The following is a 24584-nucleotide window of genomic DNA, read 5'->3' on the forward strand; positions in this document are numbered from 1 at the left end:
TCGCGCACCAGCTACAGCTCAGAGGCGACGATGCTTGGACAGAAGAAACGAGGAAGTCGTGTGGATCGCTTGAAATTCAACCAGCTTTTGTTATGACAGCCTCCACACAAGCTTGAAGCAGTGCAATCCTCGAAGGCGCATTACGACGCATTCAATGTCGTCCAAAAGAACGTAGGAACTCCTACGTCCTGGGGCTGACTCTTTTTTTTTTTTGTTTGCACAAGTGATTCCCACAGAGTTGGGATGAACTCGCACAGTGAGTCGAGTGAATCGAGCCGGCGAGCGCATTCGGAAGAGTGATGGACGCACCCAGAGTACCGCAGGTGACCATCACCCCGGATGGGGGCGGCTTCTCGCGGGAGATGAAGCAGGAGGACTGGGAGGAAGGCGAAGCGGTGGACGGCAATCTGTGTAGGAAGCTTTCCACCTCCTCCGTCTCCTCCACCGGCTCCTCTGCAGTGGAATCGGAGGATGACCTGCTTAGCGACAACGAGAATAAAAGTAAAGGCATCATCACTTTGGAGCCTCTGGTTGACGCTGGAGAGGTGAGTCCACCAGATCAAGCTAAAACAGTTGTCATAGTACAATCTCTGCAACAGTAGGAATTATGTACTGCATATTAGTATTTTATAATGACTTAAATGCTTGTTGCATTTGGAAGTTGCAATTGTACTGGAGAGTTTTGTATTTTTTTTTAAATACGCCAGAAGCCGAGCAGCACTGTATTTGTTCTAAAGTGCATGGTAATAACACTTGTCTTATACTGTGTATTGATTGTATGAGCTAATGATTGTATTAGTACTTTTTTTTTGTATTTTGTTTTTTTTACCAGATCAAGTTTAAATTAGTTGAGGAAATTCAGTATTCATGGTCCCCCTTGAATAGTATTATTAGCAATATAGGAATAATGCATGTACTATAACTATATAAAAAAAATTCACTTGGTTAAATTTCAACTTGTGCAGAAAATAATTTTAAAGATTAAAAATAAAAATTACAGGTAGTTTATATTGTTGACAAGACTCGATGATCGTTAAAGCAAATGAATTAAATGAGGTTCGTGACCTACAGTACTACCATTGCTATGATGACCCCGCACTACAGAGGACTTAATTGAAGTGGCAAAAGCCAGAATAATTGTGACACATAAACAACAGTAAGCAAACAACATCCGCCCGAAGGATCTCATTCAGATAATAAACACGGGGCCAATTACACAGCGATAAAAGTCTGTTTGCCTGCTTGATTTTCAAGTGCCATAAAATGTCAATGTGAGTACTTCAGCAGAGCCATCATGTGGTAAATAAGCCACTTCTACATTTTGGAGCTTTTCGACCTCTATCTGCTCACGTATGTTTTGCCTTTTTGGAAATCATGATAATAACACACTGGGCAAAGCCAGCGATACTGTTTCCCATTATAAAAGATAATCGTGCGGCAATGTCATTAAGGCCGATGAAATTAGGTTCCTTCTACTTTGGCTTATCGAAGACTGTCATCACCTTAACGAGGCTGATGGTGAGCATTAACTGAAACGACTTTTGTTGACCTCAGGGCGGCTTTCAACAGGTAAACCACTTCATTAGAATACTAACAGAACCCTGAACTTCTCTCTTGACCCAGAGTCAACATACTACCTATATCGAATGTTTTTATACTCGATTATTCTATCCATTATTGCATCCATTGATTAAATAATCTGATGCAATTTTATTTGCATTAAAGTGTATTACAAAAACTATTTTTGTTTATTTGGTATTATTTAGTGGTAAAAAAAATCTAAATAAACTAAATAATTGGTATTATTTAGTGGTAAAATTCTGTATGATCAGTTCCCAAAATATTCAATGACCTTAGAGAAAGCAAACATGAAAAAACAGAAAGAAAAGTTCAGATGTAGAGGAAGATATTTAGTAAATTAACATAATTGACTAGTTTGGGATTTGAATAGCTTTTATGTGGCATGAATATAATTTAAAATACAAATGAAAGTTTAGTGTGAAGCAGTCACTTTTAAAGTTTTTCGTCTGCGTCCCTCCTTAGGCACACATACTGCAGGTGCTAAGGGAGTGGCCGCAAGTTAAACAGAAGCCAAAGGTGGTTGTATGCATATGTTAATCTTCTTGGTTGAAGAACATTTTGTTCATAGAAATAGCCATAAGGAATTTCTAATTATTGCAAGGCAAAAGTGTGCTCTGCAGTGTTTCGTCTTGTTTATGTCAACCCTGTCATGGCTAAACTATTCTTCCACTTATTCTCCTCGCTTCTCCATAAAAGGTGCACGCTTGTCATTTTCTTTTAAACATACTCAATACAAATGACCTGTTAAGAGTGCGTAGCCATCATTTGGGATAAGCGAGTACCGATACCAAGTATCCGATACCAGGATAATTCTCGTGACCGTTTTACGATACCGAACTATAAATTAGCAATTAGAATAGAAAAATGCAATTAACTCAGACAATTTAAATTTATTTTTTCAATTGTATAAGTGGTGTCCGTACTTGGTATCGGTAAATACTGAAGAATTGAGTGACGGACAGTATTCACTGGCCTTCTTTTTGCAAATTTGACATCCAACAAGGCACCACGACATCACTCGCTTCCACATCACTATTAAGCCGCAGTCTTTCACAAGTTAAGCGCTCGTCATTTTTACCGCTTCCATGCTAATGAGCTTTTATAACCCCCTCAAAAGGTGTCAGCACACTTTGATACGGCAGGTATTAGTCACAACGTCTGCCCGTCTAGCACCTGCCTGTTCTTTTTTTTTTTTTTTTTTTCTTCCTTGAGAGTGTGCCTCTGCAGTCTGTACTCGCAGTATTGCCATGGGCAACCGTTTAGATTAGCTTTGCTTTGCCAACCTTGGTGTTCCACACGCCAGGAGTCCGCCCCCCCCAGCCAGAGAAAGCTGCAGTGCTGGTGGAAAAAACATGCCAAACACACGTTACATAACAATTAATCATACAAAGGCAGAGTTGTAAATGAATGCTAAGTGGGTTTAAAAAATATGACACGCCAGAAACTATAAAGTCATGATCGCTGTCATTGTATAAACAAAATTACATCAATATTGATCTAGAAAAGGCAGAATGATTGAAACATTTTACATCTAGAAGAATTATTTGTGTGTGTGTTTCATTTCCTCTTTCCATCACTTGACGTAGAATAACATGACGTCAGCCGGGATTGACCTTATCTGCCACAGCGTGTTGATCCTGTTTTTAAAGAAGTGCGATAATGTCACCGTTTCAATTTATAGAACATTTGGGTTCTAACCGCTTTTATGGCTGAGAAATAAAACTGGTAGTTCCCTCAATGTGTGAAGCGCCGCTGTATGTCTCTGTGAAATATGCAAGCTGTCACTTTGTTTGTGTGTGTTTGTATATTTGCATGTGTGTGACGAGAAATAGAGGGAAGAGAAAGCAGCAGTGAAAAAGAAGAGCCCTTCAAACAAGCGTGTCAAATAAATATGGTGGACAAGAAAAGCAGAAACCGCGTACTGCTGTCCTTTTTTTGATTTTTATTTTTTTACTAACAGTCCCGTGAGACAAGACAATAATTATTTCCCGAAAACCTTTGACAATCTATGATTCTGCCGTTATAAAGATAACTGCGTACTTAGGCATATACCCTCTGGTCCAAAAGTATTGGGACACCCATCTATTCATTTTCTGCATTTAATACAAAACAGTATACTCTTATTGGTCAAATTGGATCTGGACAATAGTTCCCATTGTTTTGATTGATTTTTTTTTTTTTAGTTATCACAATTGGCTCTTTTTTTAAACTCATAGATAGCTCTCTGGTTTTCATTACCATACATTATTGACACAAAGTACATTACTTAACTATAAGTTACTTCTTCAGTTTCACAACACTTAGGATCTTGTGCATAATTTATATGTTGTTCTTTTTTTATGGCCGACAGGGTTCGCTTCACCATATATAATTCTTCTTATGCTTTTAAGCTATGACGGCCATTTTAAGTGAACACGTATGTCGAACTGGCGAACTGCTGAAGTGAACAGAGAGAGAAGGACTATCCAAATGTTTTTTGTACTTCTTCAATTATTATTTGTTATTTTCTGACAAAAAAGGAACCGGTCGTATTTCATATTTTTGTAATTATAATGCATCTGTTGAACAGAGCAAGCCATGGTGGAAGTTGAAGACCATTGTCCAGTGGCCTTTTAGCGCTGTCCATAGAAGAAAGCTGAACTGGGTGCAACTGGCTGGTCATAAAGGTAAGGTAAGCCCACCTGACCCAAATCGGGGTCTTTCATAATCATAAAAACCAGTCTCAGTGAAGACCACACATGTTACATATCTCAGGCAACTTCAAAGCGGCGGATGAGGGCAGCATTCTGAAGAAGTATTCTGAAAATGAGGTTCGTTGCTTTGAGAGGTTGAAAAGTGACACGCTGCTAGCGTTCGTACCCGCTTACCACGGCGTGGTGGAAAAAGACGGAGAGTCTTTCATCCACATGGCTGACCTGCTGGCAACCTTTGACCTTCCAAATGTCATGGACTGCAAGATGGGAGTGAGGTAAGCAGGATTTGACATAGTGATATTATTTACTACTTAAAGTAAAGTGCTCTAAAGGGGAACACCTTTAAGCTTGACTTCCTGCCCACAGCGTTATGTGCATCTACACACTAAATATACCCCTGTACTTCCTTTTTGTGAGACAATTTTTCATAATTAAAGTACCCGTCCACACATTGGCACATTTGCATCACGTTCACACACTCGGGGTGTCCCTGGAGACTCCCCCCTTTGTTTGATAACCGCACGCTTTCAAAACCGCTTACTTGCATAAACACCGTTAAACGCTGCATGCTAGAGTTTCCTCTCCGTTCCCCTTTGCAGAACAGCGGAAGTGCAGCTTAAAAATTGAAACTGAAAAGTCACATGTGCTTGTTTACAGCTACAATATCTCAGATGGAACAAGGCATTATGTGTTTTGTCAATAACACGCCTTGAATGTAAATAGCCTCTGCCATTTTGGATTGGCGCCTTAAATGCCGACGGCGTGTAAATAAACTTCTCATGCTTGTAGAACCTACTTGGAGGAAGAACTGGTTCGAGCACGGGAGCGGCCCAAGTTGAGGGCGGACCTGTATAAGAAGATGGTGGAGGTGGACTGCCAAGGCCCGACCGCACAGGAACATTCCCAATGTGGTGTCACCAAACCTCGCTACATGCAGTGGAGGGAAAGCCTGAGCTCCAGCAACACTATGGGCTTCAGGATAGACGGCATCAAGGTATGCATGGAGGGTGGCAAAACAGTTCCTCTTAATAACCTTGAGTTAAGCAGTGACAAAAGAAATACAGCCGACAAGTACAAAATAAATAGAGGTTGTGGGGGAAAAAAATTGAATTACATCATGTTGATAAAGATCTAGCTAGCTTTTTCTTACACTGCTGTTTCCATTGTGTTCATCTTGACCTTATTATGTCTTTTCCTTGTGTTCAGAAAAGTGACGGCACATGCCGGACCGATTTCAAGAAAACCAGGTCGGAACAAGATGTCATCGAAGCGTTCAAGGACTTTGTCGGCGGCAACGTCAACGTTATAGTATGTGGCAGCCAGCTGCTTTTCCGATGTGTTTCCTTGTTCTAGGGTTATCGTCACATTTTTGGTCTTTGCTGTCATTGATACCTCTGTGGTGTTGTCACTCAACACAGTTTTGCTCAATTTAAATGATGTCATGTATATTTATGTGCATGTCTTGATTTGTTTTCGCAACACAGAAGTCCTACCTGAGCAAACTGATGGAGATCCAACAGGCTTTGAAAAGATCGGAATTCTTCAAGCAGCATGAGGTGATACTGGTGGTGATGATACTGAAAAAGGCCATACCATCAGAAAAATAAGTTTTGCTCTATTCATAATTAAATCATTGGTTATGTGATTTATTGTTATAATATGAATACATTCATTTTCTATAGGCATTTAATATTTTCCATTCATCCATATGATTTTTTTTCATACTGTTTAGGGTTTGGTCTCTTTACTCACATGTGGTTAACTGTGTTGTTTAGTTTTGATGTGTCCCTCTGTTTATTATTCCGCCTTGGAGCTGCACTGCGTCATACTGAGAGGTTTCATTTTCCTTCCTTCAGGTCATCGGCAGTTCTCTGCTTTTTATCCACGACCACACGGGCAACGCTCAGGTGTGGCTTATTGACTTTGGCAAGACCACCGAGTTGCCAGAGGGCCAAGTGTTGAAGCACGACGTTCCCTGGCGAGAGGGTAACAGAGAGGACGGATACCTTTTGGGCCTGCAGAACCTCATCGGCATCCTGGAGGCTGTGAGCAGTGAATGAGTCTGACTTGGACTGTGGGACATGCAAGTAGAGGAAAGGTCAACTGGCTGAAAATGAGCAATGGAAGTGGAATATGTTTTTTTATGTGGAAGTGAGCAGGTGTGCACACTGTGTGTACAAAACTAACATAGTGTTGAAAGTACATATCCAAAAGGGCTTGCTAAGAAGAAAATTTCAGATTCAGTTGATGTCATTTGCCACGGAGGATACAGAGAAGTCGTCAGTGAGTAAACAAACTGACAGTTTCAGTTCAGCCTTCATAACATTATGTAAACATTTGCTATTAGTTAGAAAATAGAAAGAGATCATCTTCTAATGTTTTTAATGTAATAGTCACTTGACATTATGAACATGACCTCAGTCAGTCACATGACCTCAACACTTTTTACAGACCTGTACAGTCTTAGCCAAATGCTTACATTTTGCAGCTATATAATTTTTAATGAATATTTTTAGAGTTCCATTATATACTGAAAACTTTGGAATGCACAGCAAGTTCTGTTGAGCCTTGTTGTTAATAAGTTAAACACGTTTTTGATGGATCTAGAAATACTTTTAAGTCATTAGCAAAGTGAACCAACCACATTTGCAATTTAAAAAGTAAATAGTAAAAAGAGGCTGGAAATTATTTAGCTTTAAGCAGCCTGTCTGGCATGGTAACCACGTGACCGGGAGACTTAACGTAAACAAACGTCACGTCGCTCGATGTCATTATTCAAAGTTCATGTGAACATCACTACTTATTTCAACTTCCATTGCCCTCTGCAAATATTTGAACGTCACACAGGCGCTCACTATAATTTACTGACAAACACGCTAGTCCACAAAATCCAAATTATTGCAGCAACCCTTCTAGTAATTTGATAAGTTGACGAATACAAATAAATGTTATTGTGGCACTCACCCGACGAGTCTTCTGCGGGGCTGTAATGCAACAACAAAGTTGAATGCGATCAAGTGTTGCGTCGTGGTTCGTCCATGAAATGAAAAGGAGCATGTCCCAGATTAAATTTCTGCAACAAGCTCCGAAATCGTGCAAGACATTGTTCAATGCAATGAAGACTAATGATTCTTTAAAACCGTTCAAAAACACCGCTCTGTGAAGGTAACCGGAAATCTCTTACCGAAAGTTCCTCCCACATTTATCTCCCTATAAAAGCGCCCAGGAATAAGATGGTAATATTTATTATAGTAATAAAAATAATAAAAGGTTACGGATCTAATCCCAGAGGAAGAACCTGACAGTTTTTTCAAATGTAAACTAATCTAGTCAAATTGTTTTTTATTGTATTTCCTTCAACACAACAAATTTGACAAATAATTCTATTAATGAATATATTCATTTTGGCATATTGAAATGGCACAGACAAATGTATATGGAACTACAGCACAGAAAGAAATTCTGTTGATTTTTTATCTTTTCACAGTAAAACACTATTGTGGCATCTTAATGGGTTCCCTTGCATTTATTTTCTGCTTCTGGGGGTGGGTCCAGATGAGTAATTATATACAATTACACACAACAAATACACACTAATGAGCTCAGTACTTTTGGGAACAATTTGCTTAGATGCAAGTGTGAAAGACAGTTCCTGTACATTGCATAGAGTTCACACTCAATCTGAAATTAAATGTATAAAAAGTGTTAGACAATGTGTATTTCGACACGCGCATATGGACAATCAGGCCAAATTTAATTTTTCATCCCTTCTGAATCACAGCAGAGGCCAGATTGCTTCTTTTTTTTTTCCTCTTTTTAAATTAAGATTAAAATTTATCCTGTGTGTCAGACTGATGATTCCTCACCGATCTGCATGGAAATCACATCATAAATATTAAACCTCTTTAATATTTACAATACCAAATCCTGTTGTGTTGTCGGGTACACCGTGATTGTGACGTCCAAGTTTGCTATTGTGTTATTGCTTGCTGGTTGTGTTGAGTGTTTTACGTCTCCCTCGAGCTGGACATGCCTTCAATAGTACGTTTAAAGCATACAAAAAGTACAACCCTTATACAACCCATACTGCAAAAATACAAACATTTATAAGTGTAGATTATTATTGACTACAATCAACAAGAATATTCATAAACACTCAGCATGTGTGTGATAAAGCGCACACGAATGGAGCAGCTCGTTGTGTGTCACAGCTAAACACCTCCCCCTGCTGAGTAAAGGTGGCTACTACAACTCTTTGTCGTAATATCCAATGGCAGTGATTGACTACAAATAACAAGGCGATAGTTAGCGTAAGTAAAAAAAATATATACAAATGTTAGTCCAGTGTATAGAAGAGAGTATAAAAATAGCTAATATTTCACAGCTGTCAGCATCCATATTGTTTTGAGTCAATATGCTAAAGCTAAAACAACTTAACTACATGCTACACTGATTGAACATAAATGAGTACAAACATCTTTCATTCAAGTGGAACTTCAGCATTTTTGTAAAATATTTAGAATTTCTTGCTAGAGAGGCATATTTGAAAAAAAAAAAAAGAGTTGAGAGATGGTCATATTTGGCCCAAATTTTGCCCATCCCTGATTTAAACTCTAAAAGCCAGCAAGTTAAGTCGTTGCCATGACAACATTGCCAAAAAATGTGTCTGAATGGTCACGCTTAGCCTCCTTTCAAAACCATTTCTGTATGAAAAAAAATACACATTATTGCAAACGTTATGAAGTAGAATGTTTTTCACATGATTCCTTCAGAACAAATGCTGAAAACTCTTCCATGAAACCTGAATTTATCTATTTTTGTGGATAAAAAAAATTCCAACAAATGAAAATCCATCTTAGATTCTCATACTGCACACTGATCACTCCACCGTCCAAATCACTGGTCATAGAAGCAAGTCCCAAAGCTTCCAGGAGATTTAAAAAAAAAAAAATTGAGATTATTTCAGCATTTTGGAGACAATAAGAAGCACACGATGAGGTCAACTCGAATGAAACGTTGCTGTGGTCATATTATGTTACTTTTGCTCTTTTCTCTTTGTCTGTCCCCTCTCAAATGTCCAGTAATTGTCCTTCATCAAACATCCTTCATTTAAACAATAGTCTATCAAAGTCCTCCGTTGCACAGCAAAATTGTTCTGGCATAAAAAAAAAAGGCATACAGATCCATCACACTGCATACCAAGCAGCCAAAGAAACGAAAGAGTCCAGTTCTGAATCACAGTGCAGAGGAGTATGTAAGGGTCTCCTTCCAGCATTGTAATCATCAGAACCATTACACCAGCTCAAATCATTCACTACCTGGCGGGCACAGAGGATTTTTTTTTTTTAAAAAAACTCCACTTTTTTTTCTAGCACATTCGATTTTTCAGATATTTTCTTTTTTTCTATTCAAGTTATAACTATTAAATCTTGTCCAACACAAATATTTTCATGATTGTAATTTATAGCAATGACATTTCCAACCAAAATTCCATCAGTTGCTGAACCTAGCTCCTAATTCAAATATATTACTAAATATTATTGTAAGTAAAAGAAAACCTGATGTGCAAGAAAAAAAATCAGCGCAGAGAATTCATCTACAAAAATCTACTATTTTTTTTTTTTTATATCAGGAAAACCTGCTGCATGTTGACTCTCAAAACGGTGTGACACTCAAGTCCTCGGACAGAGAGAAGCCGGAGTCTCGGTCTCGTGTGGGCTTCTCAGCTTTGGTGTGTCTCCTCACGTCCTCGTGCCCGTAGCTGGCGTGGCGTTTGAGCAGCAGCTTGGGCATGCAGGAAGAGGAAGTGGATGAAGAGGACGACGTGTAGAGGCCCAGCGCCAACCCCAGGCCTGTCCCTGAGGACATGCTGGGGGCGGAGTTGGTGTTTTTGATGGCTTCCGAGGCTTTGGTGTGGACGACCAAGGGCAAGCTCTCTGCCTCGTAGTTTTGCTCGTCGTAGGCGTAATTGACGTTTCCGCAGGGGAAACTCTGCAGCTTGGCCAGGTCAATGCCCGCCTTTGCGGGAGTGCTGCTGGTTTGGCTCTTATTGTGGGGCACATTCGGCGCGGACTGAGGCTGGCAGGAAGGGCAGAGGGCAGCAGAATTGAGATGAGAGCAGTTGGAGGTCTCAAAGAGCGCCCGGTTGCACTCTAAGGATGATTGAGGAGGACTTGAGAGGGGCACGGACTGAGTGTGAGACAAGGTCTTCTTGCCCTTGAAGCTTTCCAAGACCCAAGAGCCGTAAGTCGGGTTCCACAAATTCTTGGTTTTGTTCTTCAGCCGTTGGCTCCCCACACACGCGCTGTTCGTGGAGCAAGGTTGGCGCGAGGGAGGCTCGGGGTGCAGCCAGAGGCCCGCCGTGCGCACGACGGCCGCCGGAGCCGCCTCGGCTTTATGGAGATCCAGGAGCACCTCGCGGCAAGGTGTCGCCTTGTGCTGGGGAACACAAGGTTTGGCGGGCGGCGGCGGAAGAACCGAGGGCGCCAAGCTCAAGGGGGACGTGGGGGGTAAAGAGACGGGGAGAGGAGCGAAGCTGGTGGGCGTGTGATCAGCGGGGCTGATCACCGCGGCGCCATCGTCATCAGTGGTTGGCCGATATTCCACTGGGAGAGGTGTGTTGATCACATCCGGATCCTGATATAAAAACAATCAAATGAATAATTTTCCACAAACTGATTGAAATGACCAGGTGTACCTAATGAAGTGACATGAATTGTACCTGAGTGCAGTAGTTGATTCTCTCAAGTATAGTGGAGAAGTTGGGCCGATGCTCAGGACAATGCTGCCAGCATTGGGTCATGATCCGATAACTAAAATCATACACAACTATGAATTTGATCTGTGATTTCAAAGTTCGCAATTTAGCCAGTTTGCTGTGTTCTAAGCACTCACACTGGGCCCGGGCAGCCCTCCGGGGGGTCCATCCGACCTCCGCTGGTGACAAACTCCAGCACCTCCTGGTTGGTTTTACAAGGGTATGGCATGTAGCCCAGAGAGAGGATCTCCCACAGCAGTACTCCAAACGACCTGTAGGGAGAAACACTACGATTGAGTCCACAAGACCTCAACTTTATTTATTGAGCACCTCAAAAAGCCAGATTTGAGGTAACTCAAACCATTTGCGTCTCAAATCATCTTCTTTGGTTCTGGTGTACCCACCATGGCCACAAGAGGGCAGTATAATATAGATACATAGAGTTATTCATATAGCGAATTGTTTTGGTTGTTTTAAATATATAATGTGTAATTTATTTTGATTTAATATTTAAATTCACCCAAGGAACCATACCCATAACTACTTGGATATACAAATAAATGAGAGAATGCCTGGTATTTCCATTTGGTGATGTTTTTATGTACCATATACAAACTATTATGTGTAGAGTATGTAAGTGCTTCCTTCATGAATGGAAATGATTTTATTTATTCATTCCAGACCACGGGTGTAAAACTCATTTTTGTCACGGGTGAAATCTTGGTAATGGTGTCCCTCGAGCGCCAATCGGTTGTATTAAGCATAAAAAAAAAGAAAAAAACATCTGTCTCTTCTAAGTATGTTTCCCTGCTAAAAGTCTATGCAGCTGTTGGGGATTCAAGCTCAGCATGGATTGAATGTTAAATACTTTCTTATGGCAATCAAGGCTGAGTCTTATTTATAAAAAAAATAAATAAATATGCAGCTGTCCATTTGCTCCTTTGTTCAGACAATAATAAACCTACTGTTCAATTCATACACTTTAGTGTCCAAACTAAGCATTGTGTGCGACAGCTCTTGTGTTAAATTTGAGTGGATTGTGCATCTACATTTTACGCAGGTAACTTATTGTTATTTGTAGATGTTTCTTTAAAAAAAAAAAAAAAAACACATACACACACCCTGACAGTTGTGTCCATATGGCTGTGATTCAATTTTCCCCCCTCAAGCAACACTCGCCCCCTTCCGAAGGAGCCTCTTGTAGATGTGATTTATTGGAAGATGTCAGACCTTCGTTTTCATGATGACGATTTTATTTTATGGAGCAACATCTGGTTTGTATTCATTACAACATTTTCCCATAGGATTGCACCCATTTTGCAGTTTTTATAGCTATATAAAATTAACGTGTGTTTTTGATAAACGTGTGCATACTGCATCAATGAACAAGACATCGGCCTCCATTTACAAACGATGACAACCACCGTTTTTCCCCTTGCATCCGATCTATTTGTTTGTGCAGGTGTACCTAATGTTGTGTCCGGTGAGTGAATATTCCAGGGTGTGTGTGTGTTCACCATGTATCAGTCTTGCAAGTGAAGATTCCTTCCATGAAAGCCTCAGGCGGCATCCACTTGACCGGCAGCATGGCACGACCACCTTTCCTGTAGTAGCTGGCTCTGGTCATCGCAAAAACAAGAAATAATCAAGAACTTGATATACTGCAGTATGTCAGAGTGACTTTTCTCAAACCAGATCATATAGCTCACCATGTTTACCACGTGACATTCATTTTCCATTTTTTTTCGGACTTTTAGGTTGCTATGTTTACAACACTTGTAAATTTAGTTTCCATAATACATGGAAGATAATGTACTGTGAAACAAAGTGTTGCATAATTATTTTTATCTGTTTCCTGTTTCATTATTTTTATCATTAGAACTGATTGGTGTGTTAAAAAAAGACATAATTACAAACATACTGTATAATTCTAGGAAATTTTAGAAAAATCATTATTTCGAAGTGTGACTCCAATTTTACAACTTTATCGACAGTGAAATGCTGTATTGCATTAGCACGTTAGCATACAAACCTGTAAATGTCTCTGGCCATGCCAAAGTCTCCAATCTTGGCCACCCTTTCCGGTCCAGGGCATGTAAGAAGGCAATTTCTAGCTGCAATATCTCTGCAAGAATAAATTATAAATTGTTATTTATAACTGCTAACAAACAGCAAATGTTTATTTTATCACTACCTGTGTATGAAATGATTCTCCTCCAAGTAGCGGCAACCTCGTGCAATGTCCCTGGCCATCTGCAACAACTCGTGCATGCTGAGTGAAGGAGCTTGGCCCTGAAAGTGACACGGCTCACGTAAAAAAACAAAAAAACAATGCAACGGGCTTAACGTGAAGTGTGTGTGAGAAGACATACACGTTGAGGTCTGTTCTGCCTCAAGAAGCTCTTCATATCTCCTCCGGTCATCAGTTCCAGCAGGATGAAACGTGGCAGGTTGTTGAGACTAACGCCCATGCAGTGGACGATGTTCTCGTGGTTGAACTTGCTGCGGGAAAACAGTCATGCAACATTCTGGATTACATCATGAGGGTCAAAGATGAGCTGGAGTTTAGGCACTAAACTGCAAATACGAAGTTGTAATATCACCAATCACCACTAAATGGCAGACATGTGTTAGTTCCACTCTTATACGAAGAAATATTATCTTCCATAAGCCAAAACCAGTTTCACCACAACAAATTTTCAGCCCTTACTTTAACGACCAATTGTAATGTTGCTTTTAAACCACCCAAGAAAAGCAGCTTTGTTCCAAAAATGAATCCACCCTTCCTTTTGTCTCACCTTTCACGAAAAACAATGAATAAACCTGTATAAACGTTCACGCTCAGTTTGCCAATAACTACAAAAGCCACTATTAGATGAAAAGAACAACTTGAATTTCTGATGGAATCATTTATAAGCTACTCAGGTTTTCGGCTGGATCTCTCTTATCTGCAGAGCGGATGATTTCAGCGCTTAGTGGCAAGAAGGAAAATCTTTGGAATGGTTGAGAGGTGAGAGGAAGGTTTTTCTCACAAAGGAGCCATTTTGATAACGATGTCATACACTCGCCAAACTTTTTTTGCTTGTCACTTTTGCCAACTCTACTCCTGACTTTTGAATATTGAATCTTCAAACTGACAGCTTTTCTGTGCGGCTTTCCCAACAGACACAAATCACAGACTTTAAAAAAAAAAAAAAACTATCAGCTGATTAATGAAAACGAGCTCTATCCGCCAAAAAGTCTTTTGGAGGATAGACTGTGCACGTACCCGGAGTGAATGTAGAACACGTGCATGTATATAATTCAAGCTCCCGTGAGGCTGAGCAGTGACAGGAAGAGTATTAGTACCCGATCTTTATGTCATTCAATGGATGGCGGCAAAGCCGAGTGCAGCGGAGGACGCGGGAGTCATTATCCAGAAGATGTCGCGCGGAAAATAATAAGTCAAGCTCACATTAGAAAAGCTGCCACAGAGAATGCCTGTGAACATGAAACAGCGCCTAAAGAAAGAGTTTGATCGTTTTGATCAGCGTAGCTAGCTGGAATGTGTACGAAGATGTGTACGAAAAATAAAAAGATGACGTTTAGCCCTGCAATGATTGATGAGGTCAAGTAAGGAAAGAAGCCGAAATGCTGCCGGAATCAAAATCTAAATAGGACAAAATAGTTTCTTTTTAAATTTGGATTGAGTGAAGCGCCGTATATTCACCGCAACGAAAGATTTCCGTGCACTTTGTATGATTACGCCAATGCAGGATGTGTACCTCATAATCAACGCCTCCATTAGGAAATCCATCTCATCCTGTTCTGAGCAGATTTCCGGAAGAGTCTGGCGAAAAGAAAAAAGCATCTTCAGGTGGGTGGAATGAAATGAAAAGCTTCACCATGACCTTTGCATGGGAAGGAACCCCCCCCCTCCCCTGCTGAGTGGATTATGTGTAACAAACATCACTCCCGCTGATGAGCTGTCATCTAATGCTTAGGTGCACATCGCGAATGGCAACTGACCTTTATGGCCACCTGCATGGGGCCGTTATCGGCGTTCATCCCGAGCACCTGACCCTCGTACACCTCACCGAAGGCGCCGTGGCCCAGAGCTCTGCAAGGATATCACAAATTCAGATAAACGTAAAGATGATGACTCATAAATCACCAATATAACAATTTGGTAAGGCTTACCTGAGCAGCGTGATGTTCTTACGCGGTACTTCCTTCAGCTCGCTGAGCGCCGAGGTCTTCCCGGCAAAGCAATAATTGGGGTTGTAGTCTGTCATGATGGTGGAAGAACGGATTTTGCTCAGCTTGTACTCGGGGCTGTGCAGGCAGCCCCGAACTGCTTGCAGATCGTTTTTCCAGCGATGCCACACTGGGGACAATAACAAAGAACAATATTTAAAATCTATTTACACGCTAGTTCCCTTTTATGGAATTTGGATAAGGAAGCAGTGAGTCAAATCATTGCCGCTTTTCATATTTATACGTAAAGGGATGCCAGCGTCCCTCCATTGCTACAAATCCTCGACGACACCAGGGAGCAGGGACTCACCCGCCGCGGCCCCGATGCAGGTTGGTAGTCTGCCAGGGAGGGGGGCGTTGCGTGCAGGTAAGAGGTGCCGTCGAGCCAGCGCCCGGTGCAGATGCGAGGGTCTCGAGGGAAGGGGGATGAGGAAGGGAGGGGAGAGATGGAAGGAGGAGTGAGGAGGAGGATGGTGAGGAGGAGGTTGGGGATGACAATGGGATGGGGAAGGGGTTGGGGGACAGACTACCTCCCTGCATGGGGGAGAGCTCAGGTGAAGAGACACCATTATCCTTTGGAGCTTTAGTGTTCCTTTCACTTCTTCATTTAAAATTCTATTACACAACTGGACAATAAATGCCATCTTTTTTTGTGTCGCTTTATTCAGTGTCACACAATTACACACGATGCATTTAGTTGTGAGGAAATGTAGAATGTGTAATTATGAGTCATCAGTTCTACCAGTTATCGTTCTAGATTACTTGATGAATATTACACAGTCGGCCAGATATGCGAAGTTCACACCCTCCCATTTTTGTTCAATTTTCATATTACACAAATATAATGATAATGGCCACAATGGTGGATATCGCTGATCCAATATAAAAGCTGTATCAAAAATAAAAAGATATACAATAATAATTGGAGTGTACAACTGCACTAAAGTGTTTCTAATATTTTGGATTTCCTCATTTAGTCACATTCTCCAAAAACGGACAAAGCACCCAAATCTTTGCATAGTCTATTATAAAGTTGAATAGCTGAAAAAGTAGTAGGGAAACCTCCAAAGTCAAATACCATAAAAAATGGATGATGACAATTTTCAGCCAAGGAAGTCAAACAATCTTGGAGCGCAATCTATCATCGCATGTGCAATCTTGCAAATCTTCACTTCAGCTACAAGTATTATTTTTTTTATGGCATCACACTAAAGTGTACACTTAAAAATGTGATGGAAATGGCAAATATTGTAAAGTACTTTAGAAAAGTGCCCGTCAACATAAAAATAATCCACCAATATTATTACACTTTTTCAAACTTGAGACAAACTTAAATTCCACATTATTCCTTGAAATTATTTTTATGCTCTCTCATCCTTCATATTGATTATCCTGGGCCCAAACAACATCTACTAGAAAAAAATACTTTCCCGCCATCTACAAACCATTTTTCTTGCTATCCGAGGTAAGCATGAATGAATTGATTGATTCATAGCTACAATGTTTCTTGCACGACTTTTCCATACACCCATCAATCAAACGAAAGCTCATTTATTATTACCGAGTGTACGTCACACAACGAGTGGAATCTCTTCACTGTTTAGTACGTGCTGTACATAGAGGTCGGTGTTGATTATCCACTACAAAAGCGGTGCGTACGATAATCTGGCGGCAAGCATATAAATTAACTGCATGGCAGCGTGGTACAGTAATGATCATAATAATAATAATGGCTCATTAGATGTATTAGCAGTGTTATCGGATCTATTGATTCTGACCTCTTGCTCCTCAATAAAAAAAATATATATATATATATATATATATTTTTTTTTAATTTTAGGAATTTTAATGATAGTAAGAATGATCAGTAAAGTGTCTTTGAGCAAGCGGGACTCTAATGAGTCACAAGTGTTTTTTTGTAAATGATTCTGATCTTGCACATGAATGCCCGGGAGGCGCATGTAATCCAGAAATTGTCACTTGGTGCATAATAGCAGAGTAAAACGTGTTTTTCCCTCTTCTTTTGTGAATCCCAATTTATCATAATGCTCCAGTTTGTGGATGAAGAGCTTTTGTATTTCCTCCACAGGGTAATGCAATGCCCTTTCTTTGTAATGCCATTTTTTTTTTTTGCTCAAGTTTGCTCTCACGGATGTGCCTCACAGCCGATGAAAAGTGGCGGGCACCACGTCGGCGCAAAACCGCACGAGTCTCTTACTGAGGATGACCCCGGCGCAGATCAAGGCCACGCCACTGACGACCGCCGAGGTGACCACTGCCAGGATCAGCGAGGTCGACATCTGAGCTGGAGGTGGCTGGACTGCAGGCGCTATGAGAAGAAGAAGCCAGCTTGTGTGTTTATTGGCCGTAAAAAAATCACAACACAGCAATACTTGAAAATATTTCCTCACCAACTGTGTCGATGCACGTGACGTTATCGCTGGCCAAGACCTCGTCGTCATGGCACAGGCAGAGGATGAGGTGTGTCTCTTCATTGCGTTTGCAGCTCTGAGACTGACAATGGCTGCAGTTCAGTTGTACTTTGATTTCACACTCGCCGTGACTCTCCATGGCTGAAACAAACAATAAACTATCACGCGCTCTTAAAAAGTGATTATGAGCTACATGTGTTCCACGACAATAATTTATTTTATCCTGATAAGGATCAGCATGTTTGTGAAATGGGTGGCTTTGGCTTCTTAATTCATTTTCCATAAACACTTTAATCAGAATTCCACACAACATATTGAAATTTAGGAATTCCCTCCGCCTTTAAATTATTGATAATGTTTGATGTTTGTGACATTGGGGACTGCTTAATAGTTTTGTTTTCCTTCAAATCATTCTCCTAATGCCTTTCATGTGCTGTGGACTCTTTAATTTGAAAATGAAGCATTGACGCAAGTTCAAGTATCAGCATGAGGTTGAGAATTAGCTGTGTGCCATCCACTCCATAATCAGAGTCAGATGGCAAGTTGTCTCAAGCAGACAAAAACAAAACTCGGGTCCAAAAAAAAAAAAAAAAAAAAGGGCAAACATGAGGGTGTCAGACACAAATGCCAAAATCCATCCATTTCAAAAAAATGGCTGTCATCATTGCTTCATCCATCCATCATTTCATCTCACGATTTCCTCAAGCTCATTTTTGGATATCAAGCTCCACTCTAATATATTAAACTCACCCGCCAGAGGCTGCAGGTAAATCTCTCCATCTGGATGAATGAAGGAGATGCCATTGCCACCATCGGCTTTCATGTCATCCGTCAATGCGGCGTCACCTCCTGTCACAGAACGGACGCATATCAATAACGTCTTCAAAACAATTGAAGCCAGCTGTGAATTCACCTCTGTATCCGCCTCCCCCTCCTCCAGCCGTGCAGGCGCCGCCTCCCCCTCCGAACCCCCCGTAGGTGGACCAACCCAGTTTGGACTGGGATAAAAGACACGCCGCACCCCCGTCAGCACCTTCTGACAGGGACTTGCCCGCCACCAGATGAGCGGTCGGAGAGTCTTTCCAACCTCCACCTCCACCTAACAAGACATCACACATAAAATATTAGAATCTTCTTATTGTGTGATGAATCCCACAAATCGGCTCTTCATTTACTTTCGTAATTGATTTGTTGAATCGTAAACACATTTTATCACCTATTATTTCGCTGGGAAAATATCTGACTGGGGAACTATATAAATTCATGGACAAAAATTGCCCAATAAGACTACTACAGCAGCACGGCTTTCTTGTGTTCAAACGAGAAGATTTAGAAAGTTAAACTGGCGCCAGAGGCATTAATTGAGATAGAGCCCTTCGATCGGAATATTCAGCCAACAAACTAAGCGCTGTGCTTGGGGAAAATTTGTTTCCTGCTATGTTGCAGAAAAGTCCAAGAAACATTCTTGTTAAATTAAAAGAATCAAATGGTCAAGGTGAATAACATCGGGTACATAGATACTAACTTGCGTGCACACTGCAATGTACAAAAATATCCAAACCACACGTCTTTTGATTTTGCCAAACGTGCTGTGAGAAATCAAAGCTGACCACATACAATTTTAATCAAAATTTTACAATGATGAATCATTTCGTGTCACTTCACACAATGACTTTGATTTACGATGTGTTAAATAAGTGTGAACACAATAGACGGGCTAATCAATAGCAACTGCGCAGTGTTGGTGTTAAGCCACGCTAAATGACGGATATTTATACGTGATGAATTGACTAACACATGCATATAGATAATATAATAATTCTCGCAGGTGTATAGTTTTGATCCTCTGCAAAGAACAAGGAATATTACTGCAGCTTACTCAGGAGCTGAAACTGTCTTGAATTGTCATGAATCACATGTCTCGAAGAAATGGAAAGACGTGGCACTGTTCAAGTCTAGTATGAAACTCAAAACTGAAGATATAATTTTGAGGCCGGACATATTTTCCACTTGGATTGGAAACTAATCCAAAAGAAAAAAGGCCAGTACTAACAGAATGTGAATGACTACATGGTTACTTGTCAAAATAATGACATACATTTTTATGATCTTTTAGATAATCATCGCACCGTGAGGAATTCATGTTTATTCAATTTCAAATTCAAAACAACTGATTATTATCTTTTCATACTTATTTTCTATGACCCCTGAGGTTTACGCAAGAAATTCAAAACAGGACAAAACCTTTTTTTTCCAATACCTGTGTCAAAAATATTGACTTTAATACTTGTTAGTTTTAGCCACAAATTTATTCTGCTCAACAGGTTGCCATTTGGCCTGTACACCATACGTCCTTCTCCTTTGACAAACAGATTGTTGGCTGACCTCTGCGCTACTGAACGCCATTCCTTTCCCATTTGTCATGCACTTATGTGTCGGAATGCATGAGAAAATTGGGGATGTGTGGTGGAATTCACCGCGGTTGTCTTGGATAATGTATAACTTGTTTAACATTTGCGTTCAAGGCTGATTTTATGTTCAAGCAGAGGGCAAAATATTAACATTGGAAACATCACTTGGCACCCATCGGAGGTATATAACCAATTTACACTTAATGGTGTGTAAATGTTTGCTGTCCTTAGGTGAAATGTCAATAAAAGTACAAACTTAGGGTCAGCCGTGTATAAAAAGCAGCCTCATTAAAAAAGCTGATTTAATTTTCATCGATCGTACGACTAAGAAGGAAGTAATTCAAGTTGACATTCAGAACCTGCTCGGAATGGATGAGAAGATTTATTTGGATTTTTTGGGTGACAGTACCTGCAGCGCCAGTTTGGCCATTGGTGCTGGGCGCCGTGGTGCTGTTCTCAAACTGCTCCAGTGGGATCTGATCCAGACTGGACTCCGGATCTTCCATGTAAGCATTTCCTCCACCACCGGCCGCAATCAGCAAGGGAATCAGTTCATCGCCTTCCATCTGATAAGATAGCAGCACACAAAAGATTTGAAAATTTTCAGCTATATTCACAATTTTTAGAAATCTGAAAATCAACCAATTCAGATTTTTATAGAAATACTGGTGGAGCGAGGATTTTTTTTTTCCTTGGTGAAACTGATTATTTTTTTCCCCCAATTTTGATGATACCGATTTTGAAGGGTTGTGTTCAGGATTAATAAAATACGTCACTTTTTACCGCGATAAATGCATTATTAAAATTGTTAGTGAGTTTAATTAAAAAGCCCATTAATTTGCTGAAATGATAACAATAAATATGGTGATTCTAAAAAGAAAAGTAATAATAATAACTTAAGAAAGCAATTCGGTACAAATCGTGCATGAATGCTGAAAAGCCGCCAGTGAACTAAAATGTTTTGGAATTCATTGAAACATTGTTTTGGAAAATGTAGAAGTGAGAGGAAACTTGTCATTATTTAATTTGGAAAGTAGTGTGTGGAATTTTGTGAATAATTGGAAATCGGAATGGTTTGAATTGGTTGATAAGTGTGGAAGGAAACATATTTCATAACAAAAAACAAAACTTCCCACATCAATTGAAATGTCCTCAAGGTTCACATAACATTTCTTCTTTTCATCATGGGAATGTTTATGCAAATCAACAGCAAATCTGGCTTGCATCACCTTAAAAATGAAGGTAGCTCCGCCCCCTCCGCCTCCCCCTCCGGACCACTCAGTGTCATCCTCCCCCCTTGTGTCGATCACAGATGACTCCCCCAGGCAGATCTTATGTGTTTGGGAATTTCTCTGGATCAAAAGGGCAGAACACAATCAAGACATTCATTTGAATCCAACTTCTTCTCTCGAACATCATCATTTAGCTGTTCCCCACACTCACCCCGGGGCACGCGTCCTCTCCCTGATGACCCACTAAGATGTAAAGTAATTCGTCTTTCTCCAGCGGGAACACAGCCGATATGAAGATGCCATGGTTGGGCTTGTTGTGGTTTTTGGCCCCTTTTCCTCCTGCGGCGCCGTAAGCTGAGATCCTGAATGATGATCCATGACTTTAATTTGTTCTGTGACCACACTAATTAATCAAAACACTTCAAATCACTTTTAATTTGAAATGAAGTGTAATGTGCGGGCTCCTACTGGTATGCTTTGGCCACCAGGGGCAGTATAATAAGACTACTACCAATAACATTAAAACTTGGCGATGTCGTAATAAACAAAGACAGTCTCAACTCTGAGTGACACCCAATAATCTTAATTCATGGGTGTTGTTGTGGTTGTGTAAACACGGTTTAGTCCGACCAATCAGAAGTTCTTAGGATTTCCGGGCACAGGATGTACTCTACCGCCTTTATTAGTACTATTCATTTTGGTGACCTGACATTTGAGATGCACATGGTGCGACGTGAAAAACTCATCAGAGCTTTCAGAATAGCTTGCATGGGAATCACTGTGATAAGTCCAAAAAGCACTCACAGGTATCTGTTGGTGGCAGGGACCCTCCACATTTGCACCCCCTTAAAGGGTCCTTCCTTCCCCACAGTCACGCTGACATTTTTATGCCTGTAGGTACTGTCACACTGGGCCTGGGTCGGCCCGTAGGGACCGCTGGCACCGCACGAGTTGAAAAACCAAGTCATCAGAGAGACTTCTAGGAAGACGTTGAAGAAGGATGGAGAAAGAAAGTTCTGTGATTTTTAAATATTGCAGGAGGCACTTGGAATATGACTGCTAATGCAGAATGGATTAACAGTTCCTTTGGAGGCTTCATGCATCAAGAGACACGGCAGCTAAACAATCCATTACACGCTAATAAGATTTGTCATTCATAATGGATTAGAAGTACGACGTTTTGGAAAATCACCTGAAAATGAAGGCTCTGCGAGGGGACTAAAGAAATCCCTCAGGTCGGCCACAGGCAGGATAGAGTTGAGATCTGTGATGAGACAGGAAGTTAGAAGGTGAAGAATGACAGATTCCGTTTTTATTTCGCAAAAGAAAATTATAATTGAATGACTCTGCTATTGCAGCTGCAGGCGGTCAAAATATTTGAATGGCTCTCCGTGTGATCCAGTGCAGCTCGACAACAAACTAAATGGAAAATCACCGATGCTTTGGTCGAGTTCATGATAAAAAAAAAAAAAGTGAGGTTTTTGTTTTTCTCACCTGTGCCAAAGCAGGTTGCACTGAGAGCGATTTCATCCAGGGCGACATCAGCATGGGAGCCTTGAAGCCAAACAGCTGTGACCTTAACACGGAACCTGGCCCAAAACACATTCCATTTAGGGTTAGATAATTGCTCTACACTATATAGAGTGCTTTATCCTGTTTAGTGGTATATAAATCTGGCTGTCATCAGCAGAGCGATGGAAAGAAATACAAGCTGGAAACCTGAGGCCATAAAGAAAAAACCAAGAGACCTTAAATTGAACCCTGGGGAACTCCATGAGACAGCAGTACAGAGTGGGATTTAAAGGTTTAAACTTACAGTCTGCCGAGTTGGATCGAAACCAATCCAAAGCGCTATCACCAATGCCCACAAGATGCCGTGACCGAGCCACAAATATATTATGGTGCAGTCAAGTCCAGCAGGACAAAACACATGCTGTCCTCAGATTCATTTGCCGAGAAAATTTTATTCAAATCTTTTGGTAGAGTTCACTCTGTGCTATGGCCTCCAGGAAATCATGCGCATCCATTCATTATGCACAATTTAAGATTTGTGAGCAGACCATGACCAAAAATTCAATATTTCCAGCATTTTTTTTTTCATCTACAGATATCCTATTAAGACATAAATGCACAGCATGAGCAATAAAGTGCCTGGTGTATAAGTACCCATGATGAATGTCTGTCAGCTGCAGGACAACATCCTCCCAGTCATCCTTCCCCTGACCATGTCCCTCCCAGATCAGTGGTGCTGTGGAGGTCCCATTCTCCTCTATAGCCACCGACAAGGAGCCATTGAAGGAGCCAAACAAGTAAAAAGAAAAACGCATCTGCACAAACAAATGTCATTTCAAAAAAAGACATTTATGGTGAATGACGAGCAATACAGTCTGAATAACGTACCTGGCAAGTTCTGTTGGAGACAGGTGGAGGGAAAAAACGGCTCTGGACGGATACCTCGTGCAGGTTATGTTTCTCCCTGATCTCCAGAAACAAGAAGTGTCCTGGGGTAGAAAATAAACAACTTAGCTACAAGGGTCACTCAGACACACAAATCTCTTCATGATAAGGTAGGGGAGATTAATTTATCCACCCATCCATTTTCTATACTGCTTATTCTAAGGAGGCTTTCAGAGGGATTGGAACCAAGCCTGACTTCTGCTGAATGGCAGAACACAGGACTGGACTGACTGCCAGTCAATCACACAGTGAGTGTGAATGGGACATTGACCATTAATCAAGTTAGCTACATGAAGCGCTACATTGCTAAAGTCTGCAACGGATGCATTCAAGTGCAACAGTCTATGTATCTTACTCATATGATGCATTCCACTCTAATGATGTCCGTGATAGGCTTTTTGACAGAAGTACAGTGGAATCGTCCCAACAATAAAAAATATCAAACATGCTCCATATTCAGCTAAAGGCCAGAAACCTTCTCGTAAATCACCCATGCTGAGCCAACGGTCTCCAATGACTCTGCTCGGCTTTGAGCCTTCTGTCTCTATCCTCACTTCCCCTGAGTACGCGTGTAGTGTGTAATTGCAGCTTTGGACACGGGCATGTCGGAACAGGCCAGCGGTTGCATGGTATCTAACAAATTAGCATCTGGCAATTCTTAAGCTGGTTTTGGACTCGACTGAACCAGCAAGACTCATCATCAAATTCTTTGCATCCAGCCGTTTTTGAGTGTGTGGTGAACTCTATACTTATCCTGCCCTGTTTTGCATTTTCCTCTAAGCCTA

General features: G+C 40.9%; 2 protein-coding genes and 1 long non-coding RNA gene across 4 annotated transcripts in view; 1 reads left to right on the forward strand and 2 right to left on the reverse strand.

The window, feature by feature from the left end:
• On the forward strand, window positions 1–7785 carry itpka (inositol-trisphosphate 3-kinase A). The gene is made up of 7 exons (XM_088400533.1): window positions 1–545; window positions 4151–4247; window positions 4336–4549; window positions 5064–5268; window positions 5481–5582; window positions 5759–5830; window positions 6131–7785. Exons 1-7 carry the CDS (start codon window positions 300–302, stop codon window positions 6332–6334), a joined length of 1140 nt encoding a protein of 379 aa, XP_088256659.1. The 5' UTR covers window positions 1–299; the 3' UTR covers window positions 6335–7785.
• Window positions 345–6387, reverse strand: LOC148385262 (uncharacterized). Of its 2 annotated transcripts, XR_015863421.1 has the most exons (4): window positions 6027–6387; window positions 5768–5851; window positions 2865–2919; window positions 348–476 (listed from the first exon to the last, which is right to left on the reverse strand). It is a non-coding gene; the product is annotated as an uncharacterized LOC148385262 (long non-coding RNA). The 2 variants fall into 2 exon arrangements; XR_015863420.1 differs by lacking the exon at window positions 2865–2919 and having other exon boundaries at window positions 345–476; window positions 6027–6376.
• ltk (leukocyte receptor tyrosine kinase) overlaps window positions 7782–24584 on the reverse strand; it is a 27843-nt gene continuing 11040 nt past the window's right edge. The window contains exons 8-29 of the mRNA XM_088400531.1: window positions 23743–23843; window positions 23509–23669; window positions 22837–22931; window positions 22535–22606; window positions 22147–22321; window positions 21554–21704; window positions 21340–21462; window positions 20520–20676; window positions 18613–18798; window positions 18450–18548; window positions 17679–17840; window positions 17486–17596; window positions 15211–15397; window positions 15040–15130; window positions 14796–14860; window positions 13404–13533; window positions 13226–13323; window positions 13064–13156; window positions 12549–12650; window positions 11169–11303; window positions 10996–11086; window positions 7782–10910 (exon numbers count right to left, since the gene is read on the reverse strand). Coding sequence (XP_088256657.1) covers window positions 9930–10910; window positions 10996–11086; window positions 11169–11303; window positions 12549–12650; window positions 13064–13156; window positions 13226–13323; window positions 13404–13533; window positions 14796–14860; window positions 15040–15130; window positions 15211–15397; window positions 17486–17596; window positions 17679–17840; window positions 18450–18548; window positions 18613–18798; window positions 20520–20676; window positions 21340–21462; window positions 21554–21704; window positions 22147–22321; window positions 22535–22606; window positions 22837–22931; window positions 23509–23669; window positions 23743–23843 — 3566 coding nt within the window. The 3' untranslated portion in view covers window positions 7782–9929. The remainder of the gene's footprint in view (window positions 10911–10995; window positions 11087–11168; window positions 11304–12548; window positions 12651–13063; window positions 13157–13225; window positions 13324–13403; window positions 13534–14795; window positions 14861–15039; window positions 15131–15210; window positions 15398–17485; window positions 17597–17678; window positions 17841–18449; window positions 18549–18612; window positions 18799–20519; window positions 20677–21339; window positions 21463–21553; window positions 21705–22146; window positions 22322–22534; window positions 22607–22836; window positions 22932–23508; window positions 23670–23742; window positions 23844–24584) is intronic.

This window comes from Syngnathus floridae, chromosome 16 (assembly GCF_059516105.1).
Source record: "Syngnathus floridae isolate MCC-2025c chromosome 16, RoL_Sflo_1.0, whole genome shotgun sequence".
NCBI classification, from domain to species: Eukaryota; Metazoa; Chordata; class Actinopteri; order Syngnathiformes; family Syngnathidae; genus Syngnathus; species Syngnathus floridae.